This window comes from Chelmon rostratus, chromosome 13, assembly GCF_017976325.1.
Source record: "Chelmon rostratus isolate fCheRos1 chromosome 13, fCheRos1.pri, whole genome shotgun sequence".
Classification (NCBI taxonomy): domain Eukaryota; kingdom Metazoa; phylum Chordata; class Actinopteri; order Chaetodontiformes; family Chaetodontidae; genus Chelmon; species Chelmon rostratus.
Genome location: NC_055670.1, coordinates 11,289,220 through 11,316,007, shown reverse-complemented (window position 1 = coordinate 11,316,007; position 26,788 = coordinate 11,289,220). Strand labels below are relative to the sequence as shown.

General features: G+C 41.3%; 2 protein-coding genes across 2 annotated transcripts; one reads left to right on the top strand and one right to left on the bottom strand.

The window, feature by feature from the left end:
- Window positions 1–1,021: 1,021 nt before the first annotated feature.
- fancb (FA complementation group B) lies at window positions 1,022–8,806 on the bottom strand. Its single transcript, XM_041950593.1, has 8 exons — window positions 7,601–8,806; window positions 7,376–7,531; window positions 7,196–7,285; window positions 6,751–6,879; window positions 5,886–6,058; window positions 4,659–5,068; window positions 4,342–4,582; window positions 1,022–2,989 (listed from the first exon to the last, which is right to left on the bottom strand). The coding sequence occupies exons 1-8, from the start codon at window positions 8,519–8,521 to the stop codon at window positions 2,581–2,583; spliced, it is 2,529 nt and encodes an 842-aa protein (XP_041806527.1). The 5' UTR covers window positions 8,522–8,806; the 3' UTR covers window positions 1,022–2,580.
- Window positions 8,805–25,370, top strand: mospd2 (motile sperm domain containing 2). Its single transcript, XM_041950594.1, has 15 exons — window positions 8,805–9,123; window positions 9,222–9,279; window positions 9,697–9,852; window positions 11,010–11,096; window positions 11,279–11,433; window positions 12,729–12,789; window positions 12,948–12,986; window positions 13,107–13,231; window positions 13,743–13,916; window positions 18,226–18,344; window positions 22,127–22,220; window positions 22,620–22,716; window positions 23,341–23,461; window positions 23,632–23,734; window positions 24,802–25,370. Exons 1-15 carry the CDS (start codon window positions 9,091–9,093, stop codon window positions 24,952–24,954), a joined length of 1,575 nt encoding a protein of 524 aa, XP_041806528.1. The 5' UTR covers window positions 8,805–9,090; the 3' UTR covers window positions 24,955–25,370.
- The last annotated feature ends 1,418 nt before the right edge of the window (window positions 25,371–26,788 follow it).

The following is a 26,788-nucleotide window of genomic DNA, read 5'->3' as shown; positions in this document are numbered from 1 at the left end:
GGATTTCTAGTTGAATCAACTTCAGCAGTCTGCATAGTTCACATGATATGCGTAAATTAGTAGTCTGGCGTATTAAAGCAGTATTATTAAGGTTAAGGTCTTAATAAAAATGTGTTGCTTTGTGATAAACAAAAGGCGTAAACTCAACAGATACTCGTTTTTATGACTCCAATTAGATGCCTCTATTTGCTGAGATGTCCAACTGAGCTTTTAGGTTAAAATTTAAATATGGAAAGATTAAAATGAAATGATGTTAACTCACAGGGTTTTCCTCTTTTTGAACCGGTGTTACCTCACACAGGAGCTCTCTGTGTACAATCATACACACTGCTGTACAGTATGTTAGCCGTGCACCATGCATCAGGCTGTAGATACAATCAATGGCCTCGCACTTTGTTCGGTTGACCCACTGAGTTCCAGAGTCCAGAGGAGAGGGAACCCTCTGACCCCGATCAATAACAGTCAACTGCAGGCAAAGACTAGACCAGAGCGCTCATCAAATAATATCAATACAACATAGCCGAGCAGCGCCATTCATCATTATGGATGTCCCAAATCTGAAAGGCCCAATCTGTGATTCAAGTGCGAACAAAAAAAAGGTCGACCCACCAAAACAATTAAAACCCAACACTGGAACCTGCTGTCACTCCCAAACAACATGTTTAATACCGCCATTCACATGAGCTATACATTAAATTTAACTTAATAATGCATTTTGATGCTGTTATATGTTTAAAATGTTGTATTTATATCTCACTTAACCTCTTAAATTATTAAAATGAATATATATATATATATATGGTCAAAAAATTAAGGCCTGGGTCTATAAATATTTTATCATTCTCATTAAATACAAATGTATGGCAGCACACTTCTGCCAGAAAAATAAAGGAAATAGATGTGAAGTTAGTCATGATGAAATAAAAAAAAACTCTTAAGTGTAATAAAACTTTCATTAAAATGTAATATCGAGTGTCAAATAAATTAAACTAAGACAGTAAATAAAAATGAGCTTCTGATTTTATCACATAATTTTAACTTGTGTAAAAAAAATATATCTTGACTAACTTTTCATCCATTTTTTCTCTCCCTGGCAGAAATGGGCTTCCATACTGAAGCGCTGGTGTCTACAAAGGTGTCAAAACACACACAAACCTGTCAACTGTCAATTTGCCTGCAAGTCATATTAATAAGCCAGATGTGGCTTAGGTTTTGGCTTCTCCATGTCTGAGTTGTTCCATAACAGCAGCAACATTATTCCTCTACCACGTTTTCATTCCCCATTAAAGTGAGGGGACTTCAGCGGCAGGTAGAAAGCCTGCAGCCTTCTTCCACCACTCAGAGTTAATAGAAGTTAACAAGCAATAATGGGATGACAAACCATATATTTTACTCTGGGTGGCAGTCAGGGCTTTAAGGGAACACCAATAAAATTGAATTTTCGTTTTCACATGTGATCCAATTTACTGGTGTTATTTACTGTACAGAATCCAAAATTTTTCTTCCAGGCTGAAAGTGACGGGGTGTCTCGGGGGTTTGCCTGTTTTTTGTATGCAGGGCGTGTGAACAACTTGCATGGTGGCTGAAACTAACGGCAAAAACTAAACAGGGGCTTTAATTCCATTCTAACACAACAAAAATAGATTTTATTCTGCCGTATCATGTCATTAACCTGCAGCTGTATTACATCAAAAGGAAGATGTTAGGAATCGTTCATTAATATAGGAAACTTTCAAGGTGGGGGACTCTCATGGCAGTGAGTTCAACGGATGCTGTTTCTGATGTTAAAGGTGTAAAAGAGGGGGAGGAAAAACCTCCCCAGCCATTTCAGCAAACACTCCTGGTCAAGCTGCGACAGAGCTTATCTATCCAGCGAAGCCGAAGTCCTTTTAAAGAGGGTTTGATGTTTACTTGGACGAATGGTATTTTAACTAGCAGCACTGACAGCCTGTGCAGCATCACAGGAGAAACGGCATCCAAGGACTTTCTTATTTACATCATTTCACAGGAAAATAACTGAACCATGAGGCGAAAGTACCACTAAAAGCTTTCAGTCAACTTCCAGCCACTGAGCAGATGTATAACCCTTTGCTCCAGCATCATCTGTTGTCTTTATTCGTAACACAAACAGTTTCCCACTCCAGGATGAAAGCGGTGTCTGTCTCCCACTGAAGAGCATGCAGCAGCAAGCATTAAAGGGTGCTTTTGAACACAGAGGGTCTAAAGAGGCATGAACAGAAGAATGAGAAGTATCACATCAGTATCAGATTAAACCCAGGAGGTGATCCAGTGGAAATAGGCTGAGGCTCTACACAGCAACAACAGACCCTCAGCAGATATAATTCCCGAGAGGCTGTCTGAGAGAGAGCAGACACACAGGCTAAAGCGAGCCAGCATCGAGGGGAGCTCTCAGTCCAGGTGAAAGGTGCAGTGCATACATGATGGACTTGCCTTTTAGTGATTACACTCGACACAATACATTTTTAAAGCGCTTTCCCTCCCATTAAGGCTAACTGCTTGCCCGGGAAACAGACTTGGCGATGTGATTTTCAAAAATAACCATGTTGCATGTGCAGTATATCAGCTCCACAAAGTTCTCTGAATGTTTAAGAGAGCTGCCAAGTCCCCATTGAGCTGGACTTCGAACATGCTTTGGGTCAGCCTACGATATCGCCCCACATCCACCAGGGGGCTCAACCGCATGCTGCTCCTCTCCACGTCCCGCTGCCACACCTCTCTACACCTCTGGAGCCCCTTCGCAGAAGCTGGTTCAGGGGTCTCCTCGTGTCCAAGGCTCTTCCTCGTCTCCTCCTCTTCTACACAAAGCAGCAATGACGCACAGTCTCGGAGTGACATCACCTCTTTCTCCAGTGCCAAAGAAAATATTTGTGCTGCACCCTGTCCTCTTGTACCTCTGAGCGGCTGGACGGAGCAGGACACGGGGAGGAAAGCCAAGAGAGCATCCAGGAACTGGAGCATCTGTAACTGGCTGCAAAGGAACAACAGAGCCACATTTTACTTGTTATAAAAGAATATATGTTGTGATGAATTTAAAAAATGACTGACGTTTATTGATGTCTTCTTTAACCATTTCTGTCATTTCTCAGCTGCTTCATGCACACACCTACCTGTTCAGAGATTATTTGTAGAATTTAGCGCTCTCTGGAAAGCAGAGCACTTAAAGTGACAATCACTTTGATATTCAGTAGAACATCACACCAACATGCATCCGAGTTAACTTCAAAGCCTTGTCAACTTTGAAGCCATTAATATTAACTTAGCAGTGGCCACTTCTACTTGTGGAGCTACGTTCCTCAGTTCTTAGTTCCCTACATAAAACTGAATAATTCAAGAGTCGCTGGTAGTAGAGTTTGAGAACATGACAATCAAATTAGCAGCATATTACATTTGAAATTATGGAAACCAAAGGAGACCCTTCATAAAAAGCATGAAAATGGCATTAAGAGAGTTGAATGTAAAAGGACAAATTAAGAGGTACTCTGCACAGTTTGACCTTTAGTGGTGTCATGGAGCAGTTTTCTTTGAGTGGGCCCCCATTTTATTGACTGTCGTGCACAAGGACGCACATACTTTTGTTAGGCCTGTTTATTCAAACACTGCTACTGTTAAAGATGTTTGGTTTTGATAATTTGACCATATTCTCATTTTAGGCCTATATTGATGTTGTTTGCAACTACAGTTCAAAAGTGTTTTCTATGAACCTTTTGATATTTCATACATTAATATTTAACATTTGTTGCCTGCAATTAATTTTTGTACAAAGGTTCTAAATAAAAGGAGAAAAATAGTCAAATATGACTATTTACCTTTACCTTTACTTATCGAGTACACAATTCAAAATGTAATAAGAAATTGGGCTTTCTATGTTGTCATTTTATATGAACTATTTCTTCGTTGAATTGGATATGGATATGAAATGATGTATATTGATACATGAGATTTTGGTCATATAGCACAGCCTTAGCACATGCATGTGGGTGATGCAATACACAATCCTGCCAATGGCTTCACATTATTCCACTGATCTACAGGTGGCTGTGATGCACCAGCAAACCCAGTACATAAAAAAGGGGTTTGGGATTAATTATCTTTGTTAGATCTCTAGGATACACGCAATGTGTTTTAGTAAGTAACACTAAATGTAAACAGAAGCAAACTCCACAGGGCACCTTTAACTTAAAAATGAAAAATACATGCTTTACTTTATGAACTGATTATATGGTAACGGCCTAAACTCAATACTATCCAACCCATCAACACCTACACCTGAGGGCAGAAATACAGCCATCTTACTGGTTTCTGTAAATAAAAATGATTTACCTGGAGTAGACAGACAGTTCCCCCTGGAAAGGGGTTATCTGATGCCAGCGCAGCAGCATGAGAGCAGATGGTCCTGAAGAATTTAACAGTAGATACTGTGGGCTCACTTCTATCCTCTTACAACCCACTCTTTTCTGAATCCAGCCATCTATATCACCTAAGCTGTGATCAGGCGAGTCTATGTGGAAGACCCAGCGGTCCAGCACTGCCATCAGACTCAGCAAGTCCTCTTTAACCTCATCTGGATACAAAAAGAAGACAATTATGTACCTGTGTGTCAAATTTAAAATCTAGAGTGTAGAGATCTTTTTTTTTACCTGTTTTGATTTCGGGGGTTTTCAGCAGTTGGGTCTGGAAGTCGCTGCGGATGTCTAGAGCAACCTGACCACAACGCAGGAAAGCCGGTGTTGGGTTGCTAACAAGGGCAAAAGCATCTTGTCTCTGGACGTAATGGAGCATGACACAGCACTTGACACAGCCAGAGTTCAACAGAGGTGTCAGCCTGGTCACAGCAGTCACAGCCAGTCTGCATGTGTTGAGATCATTGTGCTGCTTGCTTCTTTTGGTTGCAGGCTCTGGGAACGTGGAGGCAGAGGAGGAGGAGGAGGAGGAGGAGGAGGAGGAGGGTGCAGGGAGCCAGAACACTTGGCTCTGGGTTTGGATGACTGCGGGCGTTGAGCTCTGGCCCGTCTCTGTCAGGATGGATATGCTCACACTGGCCACTGGTCTGGAACAAAAATAACACATCACTAACGATCAGATATCACATGGACAGTAGGTAATCAGACTGGAAATCAGATCCGAAAATACAAAGTGTGGGTGTGAACGAATGTGTGACTGTTCGTGAACCGATTAACAATGCCGATATCTCCCAGGTGGTGAAATTACATCAGCCAATCAAACCAGCATGGGCCAATATGGACTCTTGAGACAATCAGTGCCAGAAGTAGGTTTCCTCCACATGTTCTCATTTTTTAAAAAAAGGAACAGGTGAATGGAGGAATCTGATCTTGTTCTCACAAAAGGAGCTTGGAGTTATTAAAAAATGAGTTGCCATAGTGACCACCAAGCCACCTTGCATCTGTCTTAGTGAAATTCAGATAAAATTTGGAGCAATCAGAGGGGAAAAAAACATCCTTAATCAGTTCATGTTATTTGTTGTCACAGATTAGGTGTTACATTTCTTTACAAGTCTGCGCCATTGATTTAATAAAACAACTCCAAACTATCCAGGTGTGATTAACTCGACACGAGCTGTGTACTTCAACAAAACGCACTGTAATATTTAAGTTCTGACCAATGTAACCAGACAGCAATGATGCAGCTGGACAGTAGTACTTCTCGCTGCGAGTGCATATTAATGTTGCCTGTATCTACGACACACACACACATGCATCCACTGAAACAGATGAATTAATTATGCCTGATGAGACATCGACTGGAGGAGCAAGTGTTCAGATAATGTCAAGTTCCATATTTGGGAAGGCTGCACACACGGAAAATATATACAATCCACTTCAATTATAACACAAAATCATGTTTACATAGAGCTGTCAGTGGTTAGTATCACTCCCACAATCATTCGGTCCTCAGCGATACGATGCCACAGCTTGTCAACTTGAGGTTTTGAAGACACTGCTGGCATGCCTTGTGTCTTGTCATCCGAGGCCTCCTCCTTTGACTCATCATCACAGTCCCACAGAGCAATAAGGCCTTCCTGGACAGGAAGTGCAAAGACTATAATCAGTAATGACAAGTGTGTGACAGCATTGATGGCAATAGCAGTTTGTTAGATATTTCAATCTGAACAGCGGCTCAATGGGTACACATGTAATGGACTGTAACAAATGCTGTTTAAAAACAAAGAGTTGTTGAGGTGACAAGTTCTGTCAAATTGCAGCATTATTATTTATAGGATTTGAAATGTGTCCGTCGAAAGAGTTAGTCTTTGGCCACACAACACACATGCACACCCACAGTGTTTGTTGTATCAGTATGGCCTGCATGTAGGCAAGGTGAAGCTTTCAAGGTAAGGCTTACGAACACAGCACCAAATGACACCATGAGCAGCAAAGCAAACAGACTAAGAAACATTTGTGGCATTTGTTTTCATTGCCGGCACTTTGCTCCTGCTTCCTCAATGCCAGTGGCAGCATTTGGAACGCTGACTGCCTCATGTGAGCTGCCATTCTAAATACGACAACTTATCAACATGAGTGACAAGTGCTGGTGCAGAGCCTAACCAGTTGAGGGGGAGGGGGGTGGGATTAGCAATAACATAGCTCACTGTTTTATAGAAAAAAAGTTGAATATAACATTTCTCAGCCTTCTGAAAAATGAATACTGCAACAGGTTGTTTGTTTTTTTTGCAGGAAGTCATGGTTGTATATTTTCTTCCATGAACAGTACCTGCTCAGGCTGTGTGAGAGCGGTCTCTCTTTCTGAGACCACATCAGTGAGGGCTTGAACCGACTGCTGCAGAACTCTTTCCTTAACTCTCACTTCTCTCTGAAGCTCCTGCAGCACGCTCAATCCGCTCTGAATGAGAGATCAGATTTGACTGTTTAGATTGGAAACTGAACACAGCTATATGGCAAACATACGCAGCACTGCATGAAATAGACTGATGTCACACAGAATGGACAGTGTCACATTGTTACACATTAAGTCAGACACAAAAACATGGCATGCTCAGTTTCTTCATTTGCTTGGAATCTTAATTTAAATTTAGAAAAATGACAACACGGCATCTGGATACGATTCCACAAAAATACGATAACATTAAATCATTGCCCAGCCTTTCAGCATAAAGACAAATAACATACCAGTGCCGTAATAGTTCATAAATGCTCACCTGTAGTCTGGACTCTAGTGCCTGAAGAGTGAGGAGATAGTTCTCGGGCGAAGGAGGAGATGTCTTTGGTGCTTCATCGTCCTGGCAATGCTAAAACATACATTTTCTATCAGTCACTCTGCCACAAATGCATGTAACTGTGAACTACCGTAGCATGTGTGATGGAAAACGATGCCTTACAGCATATGAAATGCCACAGAGGTCAGTGAGGAGGAATCGTTCCAATGGACGTCCTGCTGCGCCGTGATCCTTAAAAACCAACAGCATCTGGTCTGATCCACATCCCAAGAAGTCGTCCACGAGCACCGAGCTGACATCTGACCAGTGGGAGGCAATCTGAAGAAAAATTACATTATAGCTATAGAACATACAGAACATAGACACTAAAACCCCATTCTTACATACCTGAAATGTTTCCTTCCACACAGCACACACATGCCCCTGGTGAAAGGTTATGGCAAACAGGCAGCCACTTCTTCCTGTGTTGACCACCTGAATGTCCTCAGGTTGCTCAAAGGGGAGCTGAAGCACATCTTTCACGGCGCCATTCTCAAAATAAACGAGCTGCTGATTAGAAGTCGCCGCGACCACAGCAGACTTCAGCACTCCAGCATCGTCCACTCTTTCAGCTGAGAGCACCAGGATGCACCGTGTGATGCAAACATAGGGATGAGGCAAAATCACAGAGCCGTCAAACGCGTGTCCATTCTCAACAAAATAACCCAGGGTCTGGCTTGTGGACAGGTTGTTCAAGCACTGTTCTTGCAATCCAAGAATGAATATCTGGCCTTTGAGGAGGGGAAGTTCTCCAGCAACAATGTGAGACAAATGAATGGATATCTGTCTCACCTCTCCTGCTTGCAGAGATGTATAGAACACATTACCTGCATGGCTCCACAGCACTGTGGGGCCCTGGAGGATAGAAACACTCTCCCTTATTTGATAAGGGAGTTTGAACTGAATGCAGGGCTCCAGCAGGTTTGAGCTGCTCAGTGTGAACAGACTATACTGGAAGCCCTCTCGTCTCTCGCTCTTCTGTGACACTAAAACAAATGGTGCGATGGCTCTCTTCTGAACATTTAGGGTACATTTACATTTCACAATGTCCACATGCGATGGTCTTTTCCCGCTGATGACAGCCGCTCCATCGGCTGCCTTCAGGAACGTGTTGTCCTGTCGTTCAAACGAGAGGCTACGGAAAACTAACTCACTTCTTTCGCTCTCATTTGTTGCCGAAGTTCGTTTACAGTTAAATAAAGTTATCTTTCCAGAGACGGAAAGCCAGTGGGGATTTTGACACAAATCTCCCAATTGCAATCTCTCCATTATGCAATAGATAAGCTTCAAATGCCTACCAGGTTCGAGTCCTCCTTACGAACAGCTAGAGTTACCCTTATTTCTAATTTGGGAGCAGACACTATCATGACAGCAGTCTGGCCGAGGTGTACAAATGGACGAATATTTGCTGAAGTTACTTGTGAAAGACAATTTTAGCTGTACTCAACGTTTCACAGCGACAGTTACGCACAGTGGTAGCGGCGCGCCAACTGAAATTAAACGCTTCCTGTTAGTCCAAGTGCATTGTGGGTGAGAGTTGGTAAACAGTAGTGAGTTGACGACATCAAGGAGAAGTGTTAAGCTTGCTAGTCGTACTTGAGCTAATCACAGTGTGTGAATGAAGACGCCTCTCTTGTGATCTTGAATACAAGTCAACACTCCCTCTGCTATTAGAGTTCAAACAAACAACACACGGAGAGGTGTGGCCACGGCTGGAACCAAAATGGCAACGACGAAACGTCAGTTTCGCACTTTGCACTGATTCCTCTGGCTAAACGTTAGCTAACTAGCTAGCCCAACAAGGAAACACAGAGAAGGAAACTCGGGGACAGTTGAATATGGCTGAAGTCGAGCAGTACGAAGGAGCGCAGGTATCGTAAACTACCGTTAGAAAGCATTTGAGATATTGTAGTAAATAAGCGGTTTAAAACGAAGGATGTGTCTAACCTGAACGAACTCTGTTTGACAGGACATCGAGAAGAAAATCGAAGAGACGAGACAGAGATTTAAGAATGAGTTCCTTCAAGGTAACACAGTTATTATGGATAAACTGACATTAACTTGCTCTCTGACCAGTCACTTGCTTTTGCATGGGTTACTGTTACGGTTAGCTAGATTAATTATGTTATTGTAGGTTAACTGTCCACTAATTATAGTTAACGGTCACTTTACTGTGTTATGTTGATTACATCATGGCCTAAATGCTCAGAGCCCAGATAAGCTCTAACAGAATAACTAGCTAACGTTAGCTCTGTATTGCCACATGTTAGTTTAACTAATACAGCCTATGGGTATAACGTTATGGCCTCCAGGTGGACTCTTTTTACAGTACAATATGATCCTTATGATTGTAACAGCATAAAAGTCAGTGTGATCGAAAATGAGAATGAGAATGAAAATGAATTTGAACGTCACGTGATTGAGCCTTTGTGTTATGTTTACAGATTTATCAGAAAAATATGACTCCAGAGATGTGGACAGGCTTCAAAGTGATGATGCTCTGGTGGAAGGGTACCTGACATGGAGGATGTATGTTGTTGAGGATACCTTGAAAATGATCGATGAAAGTCTTCAGTGGAGAAAAGAGTATGGTGTCAATGGTAAGAAGTCATGCTGAATAGTTTCTAATATGATATGTACAATTTCAAAACACCTAAAAGTAGGTCTGGACAAAACAATATTTTTTCATTTTCTTCCATTGACAAAATTTAGCACACTTTTCTTCTTCTTGAACAATGAGTGATTTTAGAACAGAAGCAGTCGTTCAGGAACTTTGCCCTAAATAAAATGGTGATTTAAATCATGAACTACATCATCAGAGAGTAAGTAAACAAGATAATCTGACCAGTCCTTACATGCCAGCTTTTGGTATATGACAATTTCTTATAGTTTGGCCTGCGGGCACAATTTCATCAGTACAAAAAAAGCTGTTGAAGTTCAATATCCAGTCTACCTAAAAGTAGAAATGATAGAAATGTTGACATTGCGATATGTTGATGTTTGCGAGCTTGCAACACACATCAGTAGTTGTCTTTGTGCTGCCCTTGGATGAACCAGACAGAGTGTCATTGTGTGTTAAACATGCGTATCCCCATGCATAGGCTAACACCGAGAACAATCCCCACTGTTTCTACTTTCTTAGGAATTTGATGTTACTATTTGTCAGCCTTTAATCCAGCAAATTCAATTTGTCAAACAGCTTTTTTTAGGAAATTTGATTTTATTCAAGTCATTAGGATCCAGGGGCCATATATTTTTAGTTCTTTTTTTTCTGTTGACCAAAGTTGATGACAAGTATGTTATTTTCTATCAACTCAAGCACTTTCAGGTTTTAGGGAAACTGAAATAAGCTTAACTGTTTAGTCATGGTAAGTAAGATACTTCCTCTAGAAACTTAGGAAAGTGCGACAGTTCAGTCGTGGTTCACCTACATGAATGTTTTATACATGTAGGAGGTACTTGAAGATACATTTGTGTTTATGGTGAACCATCTCCTGGAATAAAACAAAGTGGCTTTGCTGAGTATAGACAAGATGGAAATTATACAATTGTGAAAAATAATGGACATTTTTTTAAATTTATTATATTTTTTCCTATTGCATAGTCAATTTAAGTATTGACATAATCTAGATAATCTGTAGGAACCTGACAAGCAACTTTAGTCCTTTGCCTACAGTGCCATGTTCTGTATAGCAAATAGTTAAATTATAACACATACCGGTTAAAAGTATAATGTTTGTCTGCTTACGTGTTTCAGATCTCACTGAGAGCATCATTCCCAAATGGATGTTCGAGACAGGTGCTGTCTACCTCCACGGCTATGACAAAGAGGGCAACAAACTGTGTAAGTACATGTTCTATTACACACCTGCTTAAAACAAACTTTGTTGTTATACATTCACAAATTAGCCTGTCAGACAAGATATCTGTTCCATTAAAAGTGTGTATTTGTCACGGAAATTTACACACATGTAAACCTTGTATTACTTTAAATCATCACTCTTGCTCTCTTTTTATTGTATATAGTCTGGTTCAAGGTAAAGCTACACGTTAAGGATGCAAAAACAATCTTGGACAAGAAGAAGTACATTGCTTTCTGGCTGGAGCGGTATGCAAAGAAAGAACCTGGGATGCCACTCACTGTTGTGTTTGACATGGCAGAGTCTGGCCTCAGCAATATAGTAAGTCCACAATGATGCTGTTTCAAGGGAAAAACTTATTTTTTTAATTAATGTGTCATGCTGTAATCCAAGTTTTATTTTATCTTAATTTCTTTTAGTTATATTGTAGGTCTCAGGGAAAAAACCTGTTTTGCGTTTTCATTCCCTCCCTGTTAAATAAGCCTCACTCTTAAATCAGGAAAACACAATTTTCTTGCTGTGACTGTCATATAATACTGTTGAGTGTCCTCATATTTCTTGCCATTTGAGCTGTGGTCTTGCAGGCACTGATGCTCTTCAATGCTTTTTACACTTTGGAGATTAAAGTAACCTTTAAATCCCGTTGGTCAGTTCGAGTGTCTAATCCGTAAGACACACTGTGTCACAGGCGTTAGCTCCTTGATGAAGCTCTCTGTCAGCGAGAGTATTTCATTGGCTAGGCGCTCTCCAAGAGAAATGGCTCAATTAAATACAAATAAACCAACACAAGCACAGCGAAAAGGATAAATAGCTATGCAACTCAAATATGAAAGGAGTAGATCAGAAGATCAGTTTCAGCCTTATTGAGGCTTGTTGAACCACAGTATGAGCTAGACCAAGGGTAGTCAGTATGATCTCATTAAGGCTCAGGAGTGAGTCTCCTGCATAGCAATGAGGCTTCTAGCCAATTATGGAGCCAAGCCAAGGTAGCAGGGCTGTATCTATTGACATATCAGCTGTTTGTCTGATGATCCTGGTTAACATTAAGATTAACGTTTATCCACCAAAAAATTGGATAAAATGGAGCAGAACCTTTCTGGATATGTGGTTTCTAGATGAGATTTATAGTATGTGTTTATCTGTTAGCCAGAATTCGATTTTTTAAAATTAGATCAGTCGCAATCTAAAGCATAACTAAAATGACCAGTTTGAATCAGGAGCCCTGTATTTTTTATTTACAGAAAATGCATTTCAGTTTAAGCCATTTATGATGAACTCTCTCGATGGAAGATTGTGGCCATGAAATGTTAAAAGTTGTGAGATCTATGTGGTGCAATGAAATGGTGACAAAACAGCATATAACAGCAAACAGTAAAAACATGACGAAATAACATCTGCAAATCTTTCTCACATGTACCATTTGAGATTGTGGATCGTGTAGAGGAATTAAGAATGAATTTTCATTCTCTGATAAGTGGGTCAGTACAGATCTAGAAGTAGTTAAGAGTGAACAAACATTCTCCTTGCTGAAAATCCATAAATCGTCTTTTATAGTTAAAGCCCTTTGTGTGGTTCTGCTTTTTACGTCAGTGTCTTTTTTCCACTTTGTGTTTCAGGACATGGAGTTTGTGAAGTACATTATCAATTGCTTCAAAGTTTATTATCCAAAGTTTTTATGTAAGTAACAGACTTTGTTATAAAAGCACAACAAACGTTTATCCACATTCACGCTATATTCATTCATTCATAGCAATTCACATCTACTTTCAAGTCAAACCTTTTAATTTTTTAACACAATTCTCACTGCCAAACTTTGTCCTTTCGCGTCGTTTCAGCCAAAATGATCATCGTGGATATGCCTTGGATCATGAATGGTGAGAACTAGCATGCCTGCTCTCAGCAGTCCATACAAACTATAAATTTTATGTCCTTTCGTAACATTTCTAAATATATGTGAGTCTGACATCTTGAGCATAAGACTGTCTCTATTTCAGCTGCGTGGAAGATTGTAAAGTCGTGGCTGGGTCCCGAGGCCATCAGCAAGCTCAAGTTTGCATCCAAGGCAGAGATCCAGACATTCATAGACCCTGAGTACCTGCCGCCTCACATGGGTGGAACGGTATGTTATTATGTCTTGCTGTATCAATGTCTGTCAGACAGAAAAGAAATTCAGTAATAGTTATCATCTTTTAGTCTGATCATATTATAATGATACAATGCACAATTATGTTTTGCAAGCTTTAATCATATGAAACAAACTCTGAATATAAACCATTTTTTGCTGTCTTGAGTGGTAGACAACAAGGACGTCTTTAATATTAGTGTGCACTTTTTTGTGGTTGTTGACACTCCCCAAACTGAAAGAGATGTTGATCAGGTTTATCAGGTCACAGCTGCTTACAATAACTGTTACTTCATCACTTCAGCAGATGAGAAACATTGATTTGATTGTTTAACAAAATTTCCCCTGCATAAGCCTGGTCATTATACTTATTCATCTGCAAGTCATGAGACACTCTGGGACATTCATACTGAATGTCTTTGATGAATGAGAAATGAATCATTTAAATTGATGTACACGCTTTAAACACCATGCATGTAGTGATGTGACTTATCTGGCTACATTTCAGGACCCCTTCAAATACAGCTACCCACCTCTCCCTGATGACGACTTCCAAACTCCCATCTGTGACAACGGACCTATTGTTAGCGAGGACGAGACGGAGAGCAAAGAGAGTGAAATGGAGGTCAAAGATGCACTTGAGTCCAGCTTCAACTCTGAGGTTGCGGTAAAGCCCAAAAAGGTACATTATCTTTCAGGTTTATACATATGTAGTTATTATCAGTCCTTTCAGAATGTAGAGGCGCTAAAAAATCCTTTACTTACATGAAAACATGTCTTCACAATTTCATTTCTCTACAATATAATGCAGGACTACTCCCTGTGTGTTGAGTAAGTCTCCACTTTGGCAGGACTCAGTATTAAGTATGCGGGGGTCTGTTAATTTGATCTCACTGGATATAGATGAGTAAGTGTTATATTTTTTAATAAAATTGGCAAATTAATGTGTGATAAATAATCTAGTTAGCAGAACCAGTGTTTCTGTTGCTGCTGTCATGTGTAACATAAGCAGAGAGTGACTGAGCCATGATATATTCTGATTCTGCCATTTCAGGCAGTGGTGTCCTCCTCATACAGTATAGATGTGACACTACTCATCAGATGTTCTATGGTCGCAGATTCCTCCAGTTTCTTCTTACACTCACTTTCTTTAAGTTGAGCCTGAGCTTACAGCATGTAATCAGACCACTCTGTGGGGACAACTGTGAATTAAGTGGCAAGCAATGCTCCGATTTAGATGACATTAAGCTCTTGCTCATTGTCTCTGTGAAGGTGACTCCTAATGTCTTTGGCCAACAAAGCCGCTGCACCACCAGCGCTCTGCTTCTCTCATCCTCTCAGCTCCTCGTATGATCCACAGAGGTTGTCAAGTCAGTTATTTAAGCTCTTCCCTGCTGTAGCCAGATTCCTGTTCCCGCCGTCACTGAGACGCCCCGCAGGCTTCATCTTGAGCATGTCTGCAGCCACCGTCAACATCCCTCTCACTGTGGTGTCACCAAATTTCACCTGCTTGCAGTCAAGGTTGCAGCTTATGTCACATATTCTACTTACAAGACAATCCAGCCCTCGCTTCATAATCTATTTAGCTTCTTTTCTAGCTTGCAGCATGCAAAGAAAGCCTGCATGGAAGTAGATGGAGGGCATTAAATGAGGTCATCTCAGGATATGCCTGACATCAGAGAATGCCTGCTGAAGTCTTGTATATATGTTGTTGTTGTTTATTGCTGCAGCTGTTGTTTACAGATATCTTGTTGTTTTGCTGTCACAGTGGGGAGCAGCAGATTTGGGCTTAACCTACATTTGATGTGTGGACTAGGACATAACTGTGCTGTCATTTATAGAAGCTGCTGAGAGGTTTTGCTGCCTATAAGACACAAACTATATCTGCTGGAGTGCTGCATCACCCGAAGCTACTCCCATGAGCACGCTAAGCCCCAACAAACAAACAGTGCTCCCATTGTTAATAAACACCACATTGGTCATGCACAACAGATTTAGATTTACAAAGCAGAGATATGCAAATCAGTCCATTGTTGGTCTCAGTAGTGACGTGATGGGCACGAGTTTGGAGTTTGTTAATGTTCTTACTGTAAAATATAAAAAATTACATCACCTCACATTCTTTGTGGCATATTTATGGTGCGAGGAGCATGCACGTTCCCTGAGAAACTAACTCCACAGAAAAGGTGCATAGGTCCCTATTAGAGTGTTAGTGGCTTAGCTTCATCTCAAGATACTAAACCCAATAGCTGTGTTTTAACAAGCACTACAAACCTCTGAGGTGTTGCATGTCAAAACATTTGAGTCAGCGCTGTGGGAAAGGATAAGATGCTCTTCAGGTTAGCCGGAGAAACTAGTTAAACAACCACTCTTTAGTGAGTATGTGTGTGGATATGTCTGACTTCAATCAATGCTCCCACGGGGGATTTTCAGGGTGAGAGGATAGTGGTCTTTTTAGAAACTCCAACCTTGAAGACTGAATTGTGAAGAGTAATTAAAATGAATGTTAATGGTTATTCATGTGACTTCTAATACGGCCACTGGCTGAAGGTTACACACTAATTCTAACTAATTATAAAGTTCAGAAACTGTACAAACCCCACCCTTTGGCCAAGAGTGCAATCATCCAAGGCTTTGGTGTTCTGTACTGTTGGTTGTTTGCCAAAAAATGAGTGGAGAGTATGTAAAACAAACACAGTTATCAAGAAAGTCAAGGTTAAGGGAGAGAGGTGATGAGAGATTAATATGAGAGCTGTAGAGAAATTTGTAATTGTCAAATGAGTTGCAGTACCTATTTTCTCCTGGTATGTTTTTTTTAAATCTCCAGGACTTGCTCACTGCTTGAACACAGTGAGCTCATTTCATCAGGCATTATGAATTAGACTTCATTTCTGGTCGCCTGGGCTGTGACTAGACCTTTGGCACTGTGTTTATATACCAGCCTGCCGGCTCTTCAGTCCCGTCTGAACACATTCCACATCCAAATAAACAAGAAACCCCCACCCCCCAACCACCACCACCCATTCCAACCTAAATTCTTCTTGGTTCCAGGCGGCACTGCGGTGACAACTTGGTGGCTTCAGGAAGCTAATTGCCTTTCTCTCTGTTTTGAAACAAGGGCTGGAGGTGGTAAGGCAGTGTTAGGATCACATCCATACATGGAGCTCACAGCCTGGAAGATTTCTGCAGGCTGGGAAGGAAGGTGCACTCACGTGACTCCAATTTATTGTGAGTGCACCTCCCTCACAGTCGACTGATGTCATCACCACCCCTGGACATGTTCATCCCTTGACCTGTCCTGGACCTCACATTTCAATTTGACCCTCTAAATTGTATTGCACTGTTTAAAGACAACAACATTTCTGCCTTTGTACTCAAGGGACGTAGGCTACATGATGTAGCCTACCTTTGGCACAATATCATGTAAACACTGAACCAAGCGGGACACATTTTCACATGACACATCATCAGCTCCAAGAGAACAGCTAGCACTGTCACTACTGCCAATGAAGAAGTTAATCTTCTAAACTCAAAAAAAAAATACTAAACGTAATCACCGGTACATTACAGTAGACTGTTACTAACCTTTAGCTCTACAACTTTAATCACTATTGCCTTTGGGGAAGCTTTTTTTTTTTACAAAAGCCCTCTGTGCCTTGTCCTCTAACGTTGTGCTTTACCAGGTCTGTGACTCTGGAGAGCGCTAATCATATGTCTTGTTATGTGCCTTAATATGTACTGTATAGTCAGTAGATATTTCTTGAAATGAGCATTTCACTAATCTTTCCATACAGCATACTACAAAATCTTTGTCTTGAATTTCATATCTTACACACAATGTGTAGAAATCTTGGTAAAGTTCTCTAATTTTATATGTCTTTTTAATGACCTATTTATTTCTTTGTGCATGGATATTATAGTGTGTTTTTTAATTAATTTGTTTCTTAAAATTAATTGATTTGGTTCTTTGTTAATCTATAATGGTACTTTGTGTGAGCATCACGGAAACGATACTTTCACCAAAACACTGTACTATATAATTATAAAACCTGTATGACACAGCCCATGATTTCAAAGTTTTGTTTTTTAATTCAAGCCTGAGCGTGTTTCCCTTTTTTTTTCTAGTCACATGATTACCTAGTTGTGTTGAGCTTGCTCTTTAAATGACGAATAAATAGAGACATTTCATCAGCAGCTGATTATCTCTTGATGTCTTCATTGTGGCAGTTGCATGACAGTCAGCCATTAAATTAAGATGACATGTTTTGTTGCTTATCACAGCAAATGACACACTTCCCCACTGAGTCACAAATGTTCCCATCACATGCACAGTCCACTCACCTTTGCCCCCTTCCCTCCTTTCCTCCCATGATGTGCTCACTCTCACCATCTGTTTTAAGAAATATGTGGTGCCAGCAACACTGTGAAAGCATCCATTTCCCCAACTCACGTGCTTTATTTATTATATTTATAACATAACATTTATGCAGACCTTTCACAATTTCTATCCTGTCAGCTGTTGTGTGGTCTTCTGGTCTGTCTGCTGATGATTTGGGTCAAAGTTTGTTGATGTTTTGCTGAAGCAAAACTATCCTTGAGTGATACTATGACTTCTCGTGAGGTTGAATTACTTCCGTTCAAGGTTCTTTATTTTGTCAAAAGTCATGAGTTTCCGTGAGGGGGTGGGGGGCATGAGGCTTATTCTATGCTCAATTTTGAGACTACTAGGAACAAAGGTCAAGAATCATCACAGGGGTTTCTCAGTAAAAGAAAAAATACATTTTTCAAGAAAGATTCTATTTTGATAGCGTAACACTTTACCATTATTTCACAAGGACCATGTGTCAAGAGCTTCATTAACTGATAGCTTTTCTCCACATGAAGGGCAAGGGTCAAACAATTCATTTTCACAAAGGAGCCAGATAAGGGTCACATGGTTACATTATCAGTGTTATGAGTCTCTTCTAATTAAGTGGTCTTTGTTGTTTCAGGTGAATTTCCTGGAAGACAGTTTGAGGGCAGAGGACAATGATAAAGTAGACACAAACGCCAGGATCAAAGGTGCCAGGAAGCCACTGACCACCTTCAAAGGCCCTCTGCTGGATGTTAGGTAGGTCGTCCTGCTCACAGCCCTCTCCATCTTGTCAGCCTGTATGTCTGTACTTCACTTTCAGCTGATCACGGTCAAATTGCAGTTAGAAAGGAAAAGAGGTTGTCTGCACACACATTTTCTTTTTTTTTTTGTCTGTCAGTACAGTGTAGCTTGTGTTTCTTGTACATGGATGTTCACCTGATGGTGCATCACAAAAATATTTGGGAGAATGCAAATTCCAGTGTGCAGACAACCCCTCCTTTTCTGTTAGATGCCGTTTTTAGTAACGCTAGCAGCGTGGCTCAAGGGATGGGATCGTCAGTCTGCTGGTTGTCCGGTCAATCTTTCGACTGCTTTAGTCCATACTGAAATGTCTCAACAACTACTAAATGGGTTGCAAGGAATCTCTGTGCCCCAGAGGATGAATCCTATTGACTTTGGTGATCCCTTGACTTTACTCTAGCACCACTAGCAGGTTGACATTTTTGGCTTTTAGTGAAATGTCTTGACAACTATTGCATAGATTCCCTTGAAATTTGCCCAGAGTCCTAATGAGGTTCAATTGCCTTGAAAAGTTAGTACAGGCAGTCATGACCCCCTTCAAGATGAGTTGTAATAACTTTGATGATCCCCTGACTCCTCATCTATCACCACCATAAGGTCAAAATCTAAACTTCCAACCCATCGGGTTATGATTAAATGATTGCAGAACTAAACCGTCAGCCTCAGCTCTACTTTGTTCTTAGCGCTGATAATCAAATGTCAGACACTAAACTATGGTGGTGAACATGGCAAACATTATACCTGCTGACCATCAGCATGGTAACATTGTTGTGTCAACATGTTAGCATGTTGACATTAGCGTCTAGCTCAAAGCAAAGCTGTGCCTACTGTAAGTACAGCCTCACGCATCGCTGTTGACTCTTCAGGTCACTTTCACACCTGTAGTTTGGTTCATTTGGTCCCAACCAAGGGGGAAAGAAATGAGATATTGCTGCCTTTAAGTTCTGGTCCTGTTTCAGTTCACACATGCAACTCATTGATTGGATTGTTTTGGCGACTGTTACCTTGGGTCGTCAATGCTACATGGACCCATGTAGGGGAATCAATTTTGCAGCACTTTAATGCTTCTCATGTATATTTATGTTCTCTGGAGTCACAAGGAGCTCACTAAGACACTGATTATGAACATTAGTTGTATTATTAGACTTGCAAAGATAATAACAGAAATAACAAAAAAAAAAACCTCATCTTGAACAGCAATATTACAAGGGTATTACTGTGTCACGCACTTTGTATTGGAGTGAAAGTTGGGTTAAGTCTTTCTGGAGAAAGATTGTTGATATTTCCTCATGGTCCGCTCGCTGTCCGTTCTGTGTCCGCGCTAATGACTGTAAATACTGATGGACGACTTGTCTTGTGACCGCATTATATCCCGAATATGGGCGCTGCCACCTTGTACTGCTGTCATTTGGAACCAGAGTCTACACGGGGATGATTGATGGATGGTGCGCCAGTATCGAGGTCATGCACCTGCTCAGTCGCAGGCTGGGGTTAGCTGTCAATCATAATGTTCCACCCTCTTTTTAATAGCATCAAATAACTAATAAAAGCCAAAAAAAAGAACATTTGAGCATGCATCAGCGTGTTTAGAACTCCCTACACTGACAGAAACCATCTTTGCAAAAGATTTTCTTGTTGTATACTTAGATTTTTTATTAAAACTGCATAATTTCTAGCTAGGTGTACAAAGTAAGCTGGCAAATGAGTCTATGTGTAATCAGGAGCCATATGCATAAAGACAAATTTTAATTGCCATGTAGTATTGACAAAATTGTTCTCTTCAGTTATTAGTGAATTATTGATGTGTTTGTACCTTTGCAGCCTAATTGATCTGATCACACGTGGGCCGGAATTAAGGATGCTACCAATCAATTGTTCAGTGAGAGACACTGGCCAGCGATCAATTGAGCTTCAAGAAAGTAGCACACCTCTTGCACATGTCATCAAACATGTTTTAACTGAGCATTCATTGAATTGCAAAGGTGGTGTCAAGTATTGCAAAGGAGTATAGCAGCACCACAATGGTCTGTTTGGTCCATGAGTAAATACTACACTGTATGATATTAGCCCTCATTTTCATGAATAATGTCAGTTGAGTTCTGTTTTTTACAGAGAAATGGCTTTGATGTGAGGATTTTGACAGCTCTGGGCTGTGAATTATAGTGATAAACAGATTTAAATGAGCCTTAAATGCAATTATATTTCTGAGCTGTGTTAGCCTTAATTCGAGGCTGTGGGCTTTAGAGAGGAGTAGGGGGCTTTGATCTTGTGTTTGCCAAAGGTTTCCAGATCCTGAAGACTCACTCTGAGCTCCAGCGGGCAGCACACTCTACAGCTGTTTTACTGGGGAAAAGAGCACAGGAAGGCATGAAAAAGAAAAAAATATATCTTTGTTCTTTGCAGTTTTAGTCCATGAAACATAGCCAAGCTGCATCAATGAGAAGCTTTATACAGATGAAGCAAATATTCTAATCCATTTGCTAGCGTCTTCTTGGCAAAGTTAAAGTCCCCAATGCAGTAAGTGTTCAGTGTTCACTGAGGCTGAATTCATCAAATCACATACTATTTATAGCCAAGTTAGACTGTTGCGAACTTGGCTAGAAGAAGCATGGAGTGCACAAAAACAGCGAGCATCAGAGAACGAGGCCTCATCCCTAGATTTTAGTCCACAGATTTGCTTTGACTCTAGATTTCACAGCTGTGATGCGTGACCAGAGTCCTATCCATCTTAAAGTCCAGCTGAAATTAAATGTGTTCTCCTTTGAGACAAAATCAGAAACCAAAAGGGAGAAATGTAGGTTTTATAGTTTCTTGTTTTACGATGGTGCATTTTTTGCATTTATTTGTGAGGATACCGTTAGATAGACGTCTTGTTTCCATACAGCCAAACAAATGGCCTCATTTTGAATCATATTTGCATAAACAGCAACAGCAGCTTTCTATCGTGTTCAGACGGTCACACTGACAACAAGCCGGCCAACATCCTGTTTCTCAACACAAAAGTCACAGACTTTGAACAACAGCCTACATTAACGCTTCCGCTAACGTCTCCTCCTTATCTGACTTACAAACATGAACACGTCTTATCCTGCACCTTAACTTGTTGAAACAAGCCAACGAACAAACATTCACTGCTAACGTCAGTTTGGCAGTCTGGATATCTAATTAGCTAGCTGGTCAGCTGCGGCGCATTGAACAGCGAGTAAACATACCTGCAAATGTCACTCCTTTCCATTTAGATGCTGGTGCTGTCCTTGCTTTTCAATAGCACGAGCAACACACTGTGTGCCCATGACCTGTAAGATAGAGTGTATGTTTATTTTGTCTCTCCTTCCCCTGCCACATCTAGATTATACATGCTAGGCAGATGCAAAATATTGCTACTGTATCCTTCAGGAAAGACTCGCTGAAGCATATAGTTGGTGATGGCGGGACGAGCTGAAAGTCCCATATTCATAATCATGACACCATGACAGTGATGCACAGGAATTGTAACAGCCCAGTCTGCGTTAATAAGACACAAAAGAAAGAAACAACAAAGCATTCTGTCAACCAAAGGGGAACTCCTGTCTGCATCTAGCAGTTGTATGTGTACTGAAGTGCACAAGCAGATACTTAAAAGTGCAAAATTCTTCTATTTTTAAGACCAGAGCTTCTAGTTTCCTCCCAGACAGCTTTCTCATGTAGTTCCTGTTTCACAATGTGTGTTTTTTTTCTCTCTCTCTCTCTGCCTCCAGCCCTGCAGAGGAGCTCAGCTTTGGTTCTGGGGAGACAGAGAAGAAATGCCTCATTATCCTGAGCAATGTGACCAAAAATCAAGTGGCCTTCAAGGTGAGTGTGAAGGCGCTCACATGCTTGTGTGCTCAACTTGACACGTACAGCGTGAGTTTACAGAACAACTGCTGTACTGCCATAATAAATGAATGCTGAAATGATTTAATTAGGTCGAGAAATCTGTGAAAGAAAATAGAAGATAAACCGTTTTGACATGTGGTTAGTTGCTGAAGTCATTTGTTAAGCAAAATTGCTCCAACGTCAGTGGTTCCTGCTTCTCAAATAATTTAATTTAATAAAATGATTTGCAGCTTTTTGCCATTTTGCCAGACCATTTGTCAAACAAAAAAGGAAGCATTTTCAATACGTCAAAATGAGCTGTGGGAAGTTATAGTGGGCTTTGTCCCCTATTTCCTGACATGTCATAGTCTAACAGTGCGTCTGGGGTCTCCACAGGTACGGACCACAGCACCTGAGAAGTACAGAGTGAAGCCCAGCAGCAGCTGCTGTGAACCAGGAGCTTCAATAGACATAGTGGTGTCCTTACATGGAGGTACTGCACTTTAGCTCTGCACTCAACTCCACTCACAATAGATGCCTCCAAATGCTGAACTTCAGAATAATCAAAGGGTTCGGTCTCTTACCTTCCCAAAGTGCCGGAAACCACTTTTCTTTGCCTGACATACATATTTCAAGAGTGATAAAAGAATCATCTCCTCCAAACAAACCATCAGACAACTGACAGCGCTGTGCGAGTTAACCATTTTGTGGCCTTCAAAGTGCTTAAATGTCAGCTGTAGGTTACGGTGTGCTGCATATAACTCAGAGGAATCAGCGCTGCCTATTTCAGGGGAGCTTTTTTCTGTCTAGCTTTAATGCTGTGGTGGGTTTTTTTTCAATACAGTCATGTCTATCACTTTTAATGTTTATCATCCTTTTAACATAGTCCCTCTGTTTTTAAGTCAGCCAGCTACCTTGGTTTTATCATTGATCTAAACAGCAATTTAAATTCTTCTTTCACATTTACTGAAAAAACGTAACCCTTCCGAAATCTGTTTTTATTTTAGAGCAACATTTTCACATAAAAGTGTAGACATCTATCGAGCATTTAGCATTTTAGACCCACAAACAGCAACAACATTGCACCGACTTCCATTGGTTTCGTGTTTTTGTGCAGGTTCACAAGCCTCTCCACAGGACAGATTTTTGGTTATGGCCGCCGAGATGGACAATGTCGCATCACAAGAACTTGCACAGTTCTGGAAAGAAGTACCGAAAACCAAGGTCATGGAACATAGGTACGTATCTGTGCTCTCTTATTGCACCGTGTCAGTAAATATGTGAAAGAATTTGTACTCTCCCGGTGATGATGTTGCCACACAGTTCTCATTACAGTTGTGACAGGGGACATGTAGGCTGCATATCACCCTGATGGCCTCTGCTCATTAGATTGTGACTTTTCCCACAGATTGCGCTGTCATGTTCTGGAGAGCGCTAAGCCCACAGTGAGTCCTCTCAGGGACAGCCCTGTGGAGACAGGAGGCAGCGGGCAGCTGGAATTAAACACCATGGTGAGTTCTGCTGGAAGAAAAACCTTATTCCTCTACAATACTTACTTAACGTTAGGCTATAGTGTAGGTTTTCATCACTGTTTGAAAACACATTATTGGACAACATTATTGTATGTACTGAACACTTATTAACACTCTTTTATGAGATCAAAGACTGTAAAAGTTGGAGTGCACCAGTAAGATACATTTTTGTGTTTTTACTGCATGCTCCAAAAACAAACACCCAAGCACTGGATGATAACTTTAATTTCACTTTAACATTTATTCACATTAAGTACATGTAGTTTGAGTGTATGTACAACTGCCTGGTTTATTGTCTATGAACTATGGAGCTGGAACAGGGATGCAGTTAGCCTAGCTTAGCATAAAGACTGCAAACAGAGGAAGTTAGCCTGCCTTGCTCCAATGTTAAAAGATACACTTTTCAGCGCCTCTTAAAGTAAAAATTACAGTTTGTGGTGTTTGGTGGAGTTCTGTGCTGTTACTCTTTCTTGATGAACAATAGTTTAAGCACCCGCTCAGCGCCTCAGTGTCGCGTCTCTGCTGATTGCCTCACAATCACGGTGATGACAAGACTCTGCACTCGATTGTTTTTCATCAGGAACTAGGTGTAGCACTTAACTCCCCTTAAAAGCACAAACTCTTGTTTTTGCATTCCTGAAATGAAATACAGCATGGTAATACATTTTTAGAGGTGCTGGTTTACCTCTTACCGTCAGTCTGTATGTTGCTGCTTGTAAAAAGTGACAAGAAGTATTAGGTTTTGACAGCCGCTAGATCGGCGCATCGTCACTGAGGCAGCTCCAGGAGCTCAGGTGACATGGAGATAATTTCGGGTAGGTGGTCGGTCCTGGTGCTGACCTGCAGGTTTGCAAAACTAGACTAACTCATGGCAAGAAACCGAATAAGCATGTTTTCCAAAATGTCAAGCGTTTTTTTTAATTACTGTACATCTCTAATAGCCTGATTTGCTTCCATGACTTTCATTATCATTGCTATTACTACTTATTGCTTTGATTCATTGTGGTATAAACCAGGTCAGTGAAGCAGTTTTTTTATCCCTGCAGCTCATGCGAGTGATGGCCTGCAACTCACGGCTGGAGCAGAAGCTGAACACGTGTCTGTGGGTGCAGAAGGTTCTCATTGGGTTGGTGCTGGTCCTGGTGGTGCTGAACCTGCTGTGTCTCTTCCTGCTGGGGACTTCCCAGCAGCCATCCTGACCTGCCACAGCTCCTTCCGCCTCCATCTGCGGACCACAGACCCGTAGACGGTTCCAGCAGGGCCACAGTGGACCACCTGATGAGGGGGGGGTCGTCCTGAACTCTCCCCTCCCCTCCCCCTCCCTCCTCGCGGGCTGCTGTCAATGAAGGGAGGAGGGCTGACTTTAGGGGCACGTGAGTTGTTGTGGAGTTGACTGTAGGAAGAGTTTGTACTTGTCTCTTTTCAGGCACTTAAAGAGTAAATACAACAGAGACACTTTTACCAATATGACATCAAGTGAATAATGTTATTTTTTAAAACTGATTATGGTAAAATAAAAGTGTATTTATTGTAGAAATCGGTTATTTTTGGCATCATAATGTACATTTTTTTATATTGTATAAATCTACAGAATATAAAATAAACACCTTTTGTCAATTTACATGATTTGGTTGAATATTATAATACTTTTTTTCTTGTACATTCAGGTCAGACGGAGGTAAAAGCGTACCCATATCTGCACACCGCCTTTATCCTGAGACGTAGATGTTTCTGTCAGTCAGTAGCCCTGTTTTGCATAAGCATTCACAGTCTTTAATATAAACCCTCATTAGTACAGAGGTGTCTAATTGAAAACACTGCGGTGTCTGACCTCTCCACACTCAGACCAAGGAGCCACAGGAGATCTCAGTCTCCACTATCTCTCCTATTTGTTTTAATTACCCCGACACCGGCAAACTAAAAATACCAAAGCAATTACTGGCGAGTACAAGGACGTGGCACAACCCACTTGTAGCTTAGTAGCCAGCACTGATATCTATAACAAGATCCAGCTCGGAGCAATCAGGACGTGAGCCGTCGCACACGGAGCGATCGCAACTGGGTTATTAGATGTGTGCACACAGGGCTCGTCTGGCATCAACATCTGCAGCTCGTCCGCGGGAGGCGGCGGCGGCTGCTCGCATGCGAGGGGGATGATTAGAGTGACTCAGGCAATAACGAGTAAACTAATCCTGCGTTGATTATAAACACTGGGCCGTTTTGGTCGCCGCAGATTGCATTGTGTCGCTCGTTTTGCAACGCGCTCTATTTTAGCCGTAACCCTTCATATGGCTCCACCTGCTTAGAAAACCTCTCCATTAATAGCTGTTTCTGGAAGGTTTTAAGCGAGCGTGTGCGCTGGGTGTAAAACTTGCATTACACGTTTCCACTTTGCGCTGTTTGGATAGAAAGTGCCTAATGCGCTAAAAAAAAAAAGGGGGATGGGGGTTAATGGAGCGATTGCCTCTAGAGAATAAAAGTAAAAGCTTTGGTATCACACATAGGTGGGTTGATTTTAAGTGCATCTAAGTGCCACACAGTACCTGACTGAACCTGGGAAGTCGTTCAGGTACTCACAACTCACAACAGAGCACAACCAGTGATGCCAACATGGCTGTAGCAGTGGAACATCATTTGGGCGGTCATTCGACACTGATCACCGGACGGACATGTCTCGCCTGATTGTCTATATTTCACTCATTAAAGGCAGTGGACGCTGTGTGCGAGCATGTCCTCCACGGTATTGATTTAACATTAAACACAGTTAAATCGAAACCCGGTTCAATGTGCGGCGAGAGGCAAATTGGAACGGTGGGATTAATGAGTGGCGCATATAATAATGGTGTGGGTGAGCTGAGCAGCTGTTGCTCTTGTCACCATGGAGAGGACGGTGGTGTTGAAGTATGGCGCCACACGCTGCCCTTTCCATCATCTGTGTAAATAACCTATTGAAATCAAAGCTCATAATACTCCCTCTCCACTGTTTTCCCTGCCTCTCTATCTACCCGCAACCTGTTTTCTGCTGCCCCTCCA

What these genes read in the sequence shown, in the direction of transcription:
- fancb (XM_041950593.1), bottom strand. Translation starts at nt 8,521, where the DNA reads ATGGAGAGATTGCAATTGGGAGATTTGTGTCAAAATCCCCACTGGCTT. An exon ending in CTCTCACACAGCCTGAGCAG is followed by an intron (nt 6,059 to 6,750) that starts GTACTGTTCATG and finishes CTTCCTGTCCAG; the next exon opens with GAAGGCCTTATTGCTCTGTG. An exon ending in CTAACCACTGACAGCTCTAT is followed by an intron (nt 5,069 to 5,885) that starts GTAAACATGATT and finishes TTTTTGTTCCAG; the next exon opens with ACCAGTGGCCAGTGTGAGCA.
- mospd2 (XM_041950594.1), top strand. Translation starts at nt 9,091, where the DNA reads ATGGCTGAAGTCGAGCAGTACGAAGGAGCGCAG. An exon ending in AGCAGTACGAAGGAGCGCAG is followed by an intron (nt 9,124 to 9,221) that starts GTATCGTAAACT and finishes TCTGTTTGACAG; the next exon opens with GACATCGAGAAGAAAATCGA. An exon ending in TAAGAATGAGTTCCTTCAAG is followed by an intron (nt 9,280 to 9,696) that starts GTAACACAGTTA and finishes TTATGTTTACAG; the next exon opens with ATTTATCAGAAAAATATGAC.